At 45.7% G+C, this 11717-nt stretch overlaps 1 protein-coding gene across 2 annotated transcripts in view; it reads right to left on the bottom strand.

Annotated features, from left to right (window-relative positions):
- The window catches only part of PDCD11 (programmed cell death 11), a 70224-nt gene that overhangs the window by 47604 nt on the left and 10903 nt on the right, over positions 1 to 11717 (bottom strand). For both annotated transcript variants that reach the window (XM_040438949.1, XM_040438950.1), the window contains exons 4-12: positions 10428 to 10595; positions 8608 to 8769; positions 8319 to 8442; positions 6507 to 6688; positions 6308 to 6415; positions 4303 to 4509; positions 2011 to 2132; positions 811 to 871; positions 47 to 193 (exon numbers count right to left, since the gene is read on the bottom strand). In XM_040438949.1, coding sequence (XP_040294883.1) covers positions 47 to 193; positions 811 to 871; positions 2011 to 2132; positions 4303 to 4509; positions 6308 to 6415; positions 6507 to 6688; positions 8319 to 8442; positions 8608 to 8769; positions 10428 to 10595 — 1281 coding nt within the window. The remainder of the gene's footprint in view (positions 1 to 46; positions 194 to 810; positions 872 to 2010; positions 2133 to 4302; positions 4510 to 6307; positions 6416 to 6506; positions 6689 to 8318; positions 8443 to 8607; positions 8770 to 10427; positions 10596 to 11717) is intronic.

Below are 11717 nucleotides of genomic sequence, written 5' to 3'. Positions count from 1 at the left end.
CAAACCGGAAAACCCCTTTAACCCCCTCGAAAGCCCATTTCCTCACCCTGCACTTGATCTTGCTCCCAGGAGTGTATTTCTTCTCTGGTTGGTGCAGGGTGACATCGGCTAGGTGAAGCGTAGGTACAAGGCCATTAAGGCGCTTGGTGATATCCACTACCATTCCTACCGGTGTTAGACTATTTACAGTACCCTGGAAAAGAAAAAAGAAATATTAATTAAATAAAGAGATAACTTTTTATACACCTGTTACAATTCAACTCAAACAGTGCTCATCTATTGGCTCAGGGATTACAGCATTGTACTGCAGTGTAAAGAATGGGACACATCATTGCAGAGGCAGCAGGACGTACAAAAGAAAGCACACAAGCCCTTGGGAGTACTGCCCACCTCCAGTAGTGCCCACTAATCACCCTTCGGTTCTATACATGCCAGTAAATCTCTGACCAGGTCATAAAGTCCTTGAGGTGCAAGAGGCCTGTCAAGAGATATTGTAAATCCGATTGCGGCAATCGATTTCTAAGAAAATTCTGGTCTTCTTCGAGATGCTTCATGACACCCTTCCCAATGGAAAAATTTGCCCTCGTTCCAAAATGGGAGCTATTTTCCTGACATAGCCTAAAAGATAGGCCGCCCCCTCACCCATTACATGCTGGGGTATTCAGATATTTCATTTCCCCCTTCGTTTCTGTGTACAGGGCGATTCAAATATCTCAGGACACCCTTTTATTTCAGAAACGAAGCCAAACTAACATCAAATTCACATACAGCATATTCCAGAGAATCAACAAGCATTGGGTTTACACTCACCTCCAGAATGTGTCCAACCTGCACATCTTCAAGCCTCAAATAAAAGTTACCAATAACATCTCTGAAAGAACAAAAATGCGATGTAAGAGGACGACGTGAAGAACGACGAAACACATCAAATACGACCAAGACACTACAAAGGCGATGTTGAGTTTATAACTGATCCCTCAGCACCCGACAGTCCACACCGGCTTATAACGAGGTGAATTCAGTGCAGTTTTCAAAGGGGCTATCCAACCCCTGAAATGCCCGGGCCCCGGGACACACACATTGTACTTAGCGCACTCCCCAGGACCCGAGTCACTTCTGAAGCCCGCACGGCCGCCGCTGCATCTTCCTGACACGCGGATGAAAACATCTGGGGCAGCCAATAGCAGGCGGTGACGAGAACGAGCCTCCCTAGTGTCACCCGCAATGCTAGGAAGGCTCGTTTCCGTCACCGCCTACCCCAGATGTTTTCATCCGCACTACAGGGAGATGCGGAGAGATGTGTAAGGGGCCCGGGCATATGGGGCATTTCAGGGGTTGGATAACCCCTTTAACATCAAAAATGACAAAATCTGCAACAGTGCCCATGATCCAGATAAGAACACTGCACATATTATAGTATAGGTCAGTATTGCTGAGTAGGCTTTTACTTGGTACATAGCAGGTTACCCAGATCTACTAATCCTAAAGATGGTGTCGCCTTAGACAGGCTGTCTAGACTTGCACCAGATTTATTGTGCTGGAAGATAATTTGCTAATTCCCAAACCGATTGCTTTGGTGCTCGGTGCTGCCTTGGTTCTGTGAACAGGACATAACTTACATTATTGTCAGATCGATCTGATCCAGTGTTAAGGGCTGACGTAACCTAAGGTCTCATTGCACACAAACTTATTTTTTGTCTGTTCCGTTTTATTTTTCTTGCTTTTGCGGCCTGTAGGGGAAACCATTCATTTTAACGGGGCCGCAAAAATACGTGAATGACTCCATGTGCATTCTGTATCCGTATGTCCACAACTCATGTCCTATTCTTGTCCGGTTTGTGGACAAGGACAGGGATTGTTACAATGGATCAGCCCAAAAAATGACTAACACGGATGTCATACGTTTTTGGTTTTTTTGCAGACTGGAAAATGCATATGGTCGTGTGCATGAACCCTAAGGCCAACACTAATTATTGGAAACAGGACATCCGAGGAAAGCAAATATCTTACGCTTTGAAAGACAGCAGAAGTATCTCATCCATAGGGCTAAAGCCCACAACTCGCCCCTTATGGACTGTTCCTTCCTTGAACGTATTCAGAGGTTTTGACTTTGAAAAACCAAGGTTTTTCTTCTGCAAGACAGAAACACACACTACGATAATAGGTAAGATAAGGATGGTATGCAATTTTACATGAAAGACACCAGGCATTCAATGGGTTATCCAGGAATTTGAGATTGATGACCTACCCTCAGGATAGGTCATCAATATCAGAATGGCGGAGCTGGCGGCTGCTCTGCTCACTGGAGCTCCGGTGATCGCTGTGGTTTCTTCACAACTTACCAAGCACGGCGCTGTACACTGGACAGCGGCAGTGCTTGGTATCGCAGCTCAGCCCCATTCACAGTGATGTCACTTGCCTAGGAGTAGGCCTAAGCCTCTTCATGCTGCTGATCGGTAGGGGTGCCGGAAGTTGGACCCACGACGATCCTGAGAACATTATCAAAGTCCCGGAAAACCCCTTTAATCATCTCGGTAGCAGGGAAACTCTTAGGCCTCTTTCACACGGGCGTTGCGGGAAAATGTGCGGGTGCGTTGCGGGAACACCCGCGATTTTTCCGTGCGAGTGCAAAACATTGTAATGCGTTTTGCACTCGCGTGAGAAAAATCACGCATGTTTGGTACCCAAACCCGAACTTCTTCACAGAAGTTCAGGTTTGGGTTCGGTGTTGTGTAGATGTTATTATTTTCCCTTATAACATGGTTATAAGAGAAAATAATAGCATTCTGAATACAGAATGCTTAGTAGGTGATCAATTGAGGGTTAAAAATAAACTAAAAAAAATTAACTCACCTTCTCTTGTTCGCGTAGTTCCCGGTCTCTTCTTTACTTCTTTAATGATGAGCTGTGGGCTAAAGGACCTTTGGTGATGTCAGATCACATGCTCCAATCACATGGCCCATCACCGTGGTGATGTACCATGTGATCTGACGTCACCACAGGTCCTAGCCGGTATTTTCATCTTTTAAGAAGAGACCGGGAACTACGCGAACAAGAGGAGAAGGTGAGTTAATTTTTTTTATTTTTTTTAAACCCTCAATTGATCACCTACTAAGCATTCTGTATTCAGAATGCTATTATTTTCCCTTATAACCATGTTATAAGGGAAAATAATACAGTGAATAGACTGTCACCTAGCAACCATGCGTGAAAATCGCACCGCATCCACACTTGCTTGAGATTTTCACGGCCCCATTCACTTCTATGGGGCCTGCATTGCGTGAAAAACACAGAATATAGAGCATGCTGCGATTTTCACGCAACGCACAAGTGATGCGTAAGAATCACCGCTCATGTGAACAGCCCCATAGAAATGAATGGGTCGGTATTCAGTGCGGGTGCAATGCGTTCACCTCACGCATCGCATCTGTGTGAAAGGGGCCTTAGGCTCCATTCAGACATCTGTGTGTGTTTTGCAGATCCACAAAACACGGACACTGGCAATGTGCGTTTCGCATTTTGCGGACCGCACATCGCCGGCACTTTATAGAAAATGCCTATTCTTGACCGCAATTGCGGACTAGAATAGGACATGTTCTATTTTTTTTTCGGGAAAGGAATTGCGGACCCGGAAGTGCAGGCAGCACATTGTGCGGCCCCATAGAAATGAATGGGTCTGCAATTCCATTCCACAAAATGCGGAACAGACATGCGGACGTGTGAATGGGGCCTTATTTGAGCACAGATAATAACAGATTCTAAAGTGGCTTATAACATTAAGAGCAATGCCTATAAAGAGGGTTGCCCAATTTCCTGTACAGGTATTGGGGTCATATTAGAGGGTTGCAGGAACAGTCTATATAACTATGGGGTGGACACCTTCACTATGGGCAAAAAGCTGCTGGCTCTGTTAGCTCCACTGTCCATAAATACGTTTTGGTGGGGGTCTTCCGACCCTCGTTTTCCACTGCATAGAGGCCCTGGCTTCAGAGGAGAGATGTGCGCATTAGTGTTTGGCTCCATCACTTCCATAGAAATTAATGGAGAGTGCGTGACATAAATGCCATCTCTCCACTGAAGTCATTGCAACAAGCGGTCACTGGAGGCAGTTTTTAATCAGCAAACGTTAGTCAAGGATCCCCCACAGTCCCAATTATTGTGACCCGCAAACATGAGACATTCATGGCATAGTCTAAGGATACTTCATAAATGCTTCCGCTAACAATACCCCTTTAATTTGCATCTCTGCCCCCACCAGTAAAAGCCAACTGACTGTTAGACCAGTTACTGCTCATAACTTACAAATGCAAAACCAAGTTCTTTTCCATCTATCTGAAAGACAGCGCCCGCACTCTTATGCAATGATTTCACGGTGCAGCTCTCGTATAAAGTACCGATCCAGTCACTGCTCAGCTGCTTCACAGAGCCCCCGGGCTGCAAGAAGCACTTGTGGAGGGTCAGTCTGATGGTCTTGGAAGATCTGTCAATCCATAAGATACAGGCTTTCACCTGGAGGAAAGAAAATCATATATTCTGTCATTAGAAAGACTTAAAGGGGTTGTCAGAGATATAATATACCTATACACATATATGGAGCACAGGCAAGGGACGGTTCAAGAGAACAATACAATACAACAGAAGTACTTACCTGCCGATTTGTGTTTTGGTCCTCCCTGACAGTCTTTGTCTACAGGGCTGCGGTGATGACGTCGCATCGAAAACAAATGAATGCTGCAAGCCAAGCAATATCCTCAAAGTTACACTGTTGAGGTCAGCGATTGGCTGCAGTGGTCAAGTGCCCTCTATGTGACGTCAGGCCTGTAAGCAATGACTGTCGGGGAGGCACTGGAGAGACAGACAATCCAACAGGCAAATAATACTTCTACACCAACCCCGTCATCTCACCCAGGATATGCTAACCTCCGACCACCCCTTTAACAGCAGGCAGTAACCTCAGTTTTCATGTAATCCTAGCAAAATCTTATTAAAGAGGATCAGTCAGCTCTCCTGACATGTGCAAGTGGGTCTTGAAGGGCAAGTAAACTATATCAAACCTGGTTTTGGTCAAACTGGAATTTGTTGGAATGTGTGATGTCATCATCAAGAAAACACCCCCAAATAAAAAAACTGTTACAGTACATTATGCCTGATGAAGGGGATAATAGGGAGGTGCATGACACAGATCCAAGGAGCACCCAAAATAGAAGCCATAACTAGGGATGAGCGAATCGACTTCGGATGAAACATGCCGAGTGTTGTAGTTTTGCAACAGCTGGAGAGCCAAAGGTGGGAGACCTCTGCTTTAAAGGGGTTTTCCACGAGTTTTTTTTTTTTTTTTTAAATGATGACCTATACTCTGGAAGATGTCATCAGTATCTGACCGGTGAGAGTCCGACACGCGAGCCACCGCCGATTTGCTCCAATGGGGCTGAGCAGCACCTAGGCCATGTGACTGATGAACATAGGGTTTCCACCACCAGAAATACTGTTATGTAGCTGACTGATATAGCGATGCGCTGATGTCAGCATTACATAACAGTATGTTTCTAACGTTAGGCCCTGCAGTCGTTTTTGTTAAAAAAGCACTTTTATTATATGCTAATGAGCCTCTAGGTGCTATGTGGGCGTAAAACAGCACCTAGAGGCTCTGTCCACTCACCCATTATCCCGCCCAGGTCCAGTGTTGTGCCCACCCCTCTTGATTGATGGCACGGTCCGCCGCATCGCTGCCAAAATCCCGCGCCTGCGCCGTTCACTTCTGTCTTCGGCGCAGTGAGTGAAGGCCGCTCTCCTGATGCCGGCTTCCTCACCGACGTAGTCGGCGCAGGTGCAGTGAAGAATCCGGCACCAGGATCGCATCATTCACTCACTGCGCCAAAGACAGAAGTGAACGGCGCAGGCGAGGGGTTTCGGCAGCGATGCGGCGGACCGTGCCATTAATCAAGAGGAGCGGGGCAGGCACAACACTGGACCTGGGCGGGATAATGGGTGAGTTGACGGAGCCTCTAGGTGCTGATTTTACGCCCACATAGCACCTAGAGGCTCATTAGCATATAATAAAAGTGCTTTTTTAACAAAAACGGCTGCAGGGACTAATATGTTAGAAACATACTGTTATGTAGTGCTGACATCAGCGCATCGCTATATCAGTCAGCTACATAACGGTATTTCTGGTGGTAGAAACCCTTTAAGAAAAGCTGGAGAAGACTTAAAACCCCTTTAATAAGTTTTTTTTTCCCCCTTCAATCTCAACTAATTCCAAAGATTTAACATACGCAGTTAATGATCTACAGCTCTGGATACATACTGTCTGATCTTCCTTGTAAGAACTGACTTTCTTGGACTCCAAGTGCAAGAAATCCACAACCCCAGTGTAGGATGACAGGAAGGATAAGATGACTCGGTCAGTTAGGATCTACAAGAATTAGGGGAAAAAGAAATAAATGATTAGGGAGGGTCACTAAGTACCAACCTGAAGCAGTATATGGAGCTTGTGGAAACCATACCTTCTGAATCTGAGCTTTTACCACCAGACCTGGCAGAAGATTATTCAGGGTCCACTTCTGCTCCTCCGTGGCAATAGCTGCTGCCACATCAGACTGCGTGATGGACAGGCGTATAATTCGGCCATCGTTCTTTACTTCATCAATCACACAGTTTAAATACTGACCGACCCGCAGAGATGCAGCTGAAAACAAAACAACATGACCATGAGAAAGCACAAGGTAATATACTATAAATGGGACATTCAACTCAACCTCTCTCACATTAAGGGGGTTGCCTCGCTGCATTAAACGGCTTTTATCATGTAGAGAAAGTTAATACAAGGCACTTACTAATGTATTGTGATTGTCCATATTGCTTCCTTTGCTGGCTGGAGTCATTTTTCCATCACATTATACACTGCTCATATCCAGCAATCCATCAGTGGTGAGTCGTGCTTGCACACTATAGCAAAAGGCGTCAGTCTATGCACACTCCTACGGTCCTGGCCACCAGAGAGAACAGCACTTTTTCCTATAGTGTGCAAGCACGGCCACCGCTGCTGGATTGCAGGATGGTCGTATCCCCTAGATATGAGTAGTGTATAATGTGATGGAAAAATGAATCAAGCCAGAAAAAGGAAACAATATGGAAAATCACAATACATTATTAAGTGCCTTGTATTAACTTTCTCTATGTGGTAAATACCATTCGCTGAAGTGAGACCGCCCCTTTAATGTGCAGTTTAACCCATTGGTGACTCTCCTGTTTTGGGCATTAGTGACCATGCAATAATTTTTCTTTTTTCCTCGTCACATTCCAAGAACCTTAACTTTTTTATTCCCCATTGATGTAGTCGTATGAGGGCTTGTTTTTTGCGGGACAAGTTAGTACTTACCACCATTTTGGGGTACACTACTTCATAACCACACTAATGATTAGTGTTATTTGTTAAAATATTAAATTCTAATTCTAAAAAGACTAAGGCCTCTTTCACACGAGCGAGTATTCCGCGCAGGTGCAATGCGTGATGCAAACGCACTGAGACCCATTCGTTTCAATAGGTCTGTGTGTACGAGCATTGGTTTTCACGCATCACTTGTGCATTGCGTGAAAATCGCAGCATGTTCTATATTCTGCATTTTTCACGCAGCCCTGGCCCTATAAAAGTGAATGCGGATGCGATTTTCACGCAGTCCCAAGCAAGTGCAGATGCGATGCGTTTTTCACAGATGGTTGCTAAAAGATGTTGCTTGTATACCTTCAGTAAAAATGCATCAACGCGCATTGCACCCGCGCAATAAAAACTGAACGCAAAAGTGAATGAACTTGCTTGCGAAATTGTGCATTTTTAACTGAACGCATCCAGACCGAATCCGTATCGCTCGTCTGCAAGGGGCCTAAGGAGGAGATTTATAATTTCCCTATGACAAACCCCACATTTGTGACTTTTTAAACACCACGGCAACTACATTTAGATGCAACTGGCATTTCTACGCCGCCCTCACCACTTTATCTCAAAGTGGTATGGCGCAGGGAGGCCGCACATTTATACCAGTTTTATGGCCTAAACGAAGGCATAGATCTTCGGCAGCTCCGAGCTCACTTTTGTACTGCATTTTTTCAGTTTTTGCGAGCACACACTGTCAAAGGATTTGCCCAATTTATGATGAGGGCCGAGCCTCGCCATAAATTAGGCAAATCCTCCGGCAGTAAAGCAGATATCCATAAAGGCCGGTCTTTGATAAATCTCCCCCAATGACTGCATCAGATAATATGGTGGCCTACAAGTTGCTGAGAGCGGGAACGATTTCATACATAGACTTCGCCCTCACCTGTACTTGTCTGATTTAGGTACACTTGGGCCTTCTGACGAGGCAAGAAAGCTTTAGTTCCTCCAATCCCTACATCTATGAGATATCCGTGATCTTCAATGCTGGACACACAGCCGCAGAGAAACTGAGAAGAGAAGAGATAAATGTGTCACTACAATAAGCAGAGACAGACGTAGAAACATGCCAAAAAGGTGCCTCCTACACCCGGCCAGTTTCAGCTTTATAAACTGATGGAGGAGGTGGCGGATAGTAAGACTAACAACAAGATGGATATGTTGAAGAGACGTACCATGCCCATTTGCAGAGACGCCGACATGAGATCTGCATTGACCAGTTTGGGGTTCAGAGACAATTTGATGCTGTGGTAGCCACCAGACGTGGTCTCCAGGCTACTAACCACGCATCTAACCAGCATCCCTGGTGAGTACAGGACCGAGAGCGGTGACAGAGCCTACAACATAAAGAGACAAGTCAGACAAAGTCCAGTGTATGCAGCGGGTCACTGCTTCTCGGATGGGATGTACAGCTGCTAAGGTGCATTATGACCACTCCATTTAGTGGGACAGCTCCATTGTCTTCTGGGAAGATGTCAATTCATACGCATTTTTCCCTGCAGCCACCATGTCATACAGCTATGCAGAGTTTTCAAGAGCAAGATCCAAACTTTTCACCTCTTTGCTCAGCTTATATAGAGGGGGGGGGGCCTTATAAAGCCCACTTGCACTTTGTCCTGATGGGGCATCAATAAAACAAAAAATGTTCCCAAGAGACGTTATTGCATTATAATCTACACTGATCAGCCACAATATCAAAATTAAGTTTTTATATGTGCAAATGGGCTTCTAGGAGCAGCTGGGGCGTTCTCTTCTGTAAGGGAAGCCTCTTCCCTGTCCTGCACCTGCCGCAGATTCTGAAGCGCGCTGTGAGACTTTAGGAGGAGTCAGGGGGTGATCACTTTTACACTGCCTGATCCTGTTAAAGTGGAGAGGGCGCTGGAGAGAGAGCACAGCCTCTAGGAGCAACAGGGGCGCTGCCATTACACCTAGAGGCTCAGCTCTCTCTGCAACTGTCCTGCCCTCTCCACTTTGATTGACAGGGCCAGGCAGAGAAAACATAACGCTTGACCCTGTCAAAAATGCAGAGTTTGTGGCAGTTGCGGAGAGAGCAGAGCCTCTAGGAGTAATGACATTGCCCCTGTTGCTCCTAGAGGCTCATTTGCCTATACTAAATAATCAGTTTTTTCAGCAATGCGGGCACATATGAACATGGGGCCAACAGATGCCTTCAGCTGCCAAGTGCACGTATAACAGGTCAGCCAGTGTCATAGGTACAGATCTGCTGACAGATGCCCTTTAAAACTGTTGACAGCTGAAGTGCTTACCACGGATTTGATCATCTCATAACGATGGCACCTGTGCCAAGCGGTGAGATCTACCAGACAGCGAGAGAATTGTCAGCTCTTCAAGTTATTCAGGGTTAATTGGGAAGTGTCTGGATCTGAGCAATAAGGGCCACATCACAATGGCTAGACAAAACTGGGTTAGGCCATCTCCAAAGCAGCAGGTCTTGTGGGGTATTCCCAGTATGCAGTGGTTGGTCCAAGTAAGACCAGTAATAGGGACATGGGCAGCCAAGGCTCACCGACGTGTGTGGAGAGCAAAGACTAGGCCGTCAGTCCCGATCCCACAGAACAGCTACTGGAGCATAAATTGATGAAAAAGTTCATGCAGGCTATGATAAAGGTGTCAGTAAACTGCGCAGTGGCCTCTTAGCAGAACAACGAACCCTGCACATTGCATAAATCGTCCAGGAAGGACTCGAGGAACATGATGAACACTACAAGGTGCCGATTTGGATCTCACTCTGATTAAGAATCTGTCGGATGCACAGGGAAAAAAAGTTTCATCCATACTTTAATGTAGAAGACTTTTAGGTTTAGTTGTAATGTTATTGCAGATCAGCGACTACCAAACTGCCATTCCACGGGAGAAGCCTTCACCTCCGAAATCTGTGGAGCTTGGCTCTTACCCATGGTAGAAGCAGCAGCCCCAGAGCCATAGAAGCCAGCAATAAATGAGGCAGTCCCATAAAGCAAGCACAAGTCCTTACCTCCAGTGGTTCATCTTTTTCAACCTGCTCATTAAGCAATCTGGTGTAGGCCTCACAAACATTAGTTGCCTGGACGTAGCCGGTGAAACCGTAAGGCAAGTTTACCGCCAACTCAAAGTCTTTTGCTTCTTTCACACAACCCAGGAACAACATGCCATTCTGAAGGCTCTGCCAATAGAAAGAGAAGCCAATGTCAGTAACAGACAATAATAGCATATACCGGTATGTGTACAAACCTGACCATAGCCAAGTAATGACGTTTCTTAAGATTTTAGGGTACAATGAACTCAATAGCAGATATAATCTTCAGTAGCAATTCTATAATAAGAGGTCATAATCTCACCAGTAACCTCCGGGCACACCTGGATGTACAGGTCACAGAAGCGCGCGGAGTGTATGGAGCTGAGCTCGCTCCATAATAGGCGGGCGATGCCCGCTGCAGCCGGAGACATCTCTGATCCCTGCCATTTAACCCCTCAGATACCACGATCAATTGGAACTGCAACATCTGAGAGGTCAGAAAGAAGCAAGCGGGCTGCCCCGGTCCCTGTGATGCAATCATGGGGTGCAGAGAAGTTGTCGAGGCAGCCAGGGACCTAGCGAAGGCCTCTAGACCTGACAGGTTATGACTCCTATCACACCATGCTTCTGACAGAGCGTAACAGGAGGAGAGTAAAATTAAAACACACTAAAATGCCCCATAAAGAGACTTTCAGAAAAGTTTTAAAAGCATTAAAAGGAAATAGTTATAAACTTTGCACTTCTCTCATTGGGGGCAGCATAAAGTAGTGACAGACATGCTGTTTTCAGAGGCGAGTCCGGGCCTGAATTAAAAGGAAGTGACCAACAAGAACCAGCATCATAATCATTACAGCCCGGGCCTGGAAAACAGTCATGGTTATTATGGGCTCCTGCTCTCCCCAGCCACCTACCCATGACCGTCTTCTCCTTAGTTTTCTCTCTAGGAGAGAAGTGCCAGAAGTCAGCAGGTGGGCAGGAACTCATGAATAACCGTGACTCTTCTCAGGTAGGTGATACTCCTGGGTCACAGCAACCTCGTATGTTTAGCTCATGAATAACACACCACTAAAATCTGAGTTTTCTGTGAGTTGATGACAGGTTCCCTTTAAAGTTTAAAAAAAAAAAAAAAAAAAAAAAAACACACACACACACACACACACACACACAGGACAAAGTGCCGCTGGAAAATAAATAAATAAAACAAAAAAAAAAAAACAGAACCCCAAGATAGAACCAACAAAAACTGAAGCTCACCCACAAAACATAAAT

The sequence above is a fragment of the Bufo bufo genome, chromosome 6 (genome assembly GCF_905171765.1).
Source record: "Bufo bufo chromosome 6, aBufBuf1.1, whole genome shotgun sequence".
NCBI classification, from domain to species: domain Eukaryota; kingdom Metazoa; phylum Chordata; class Amphibia; order Anura; family Bufonidae; genus Bufo; species Bufo bufo.
Note: the sequence above shows the minus strand (reverse complement) of the source record. Positions and strands in the feature narration are given on the sequence as shown.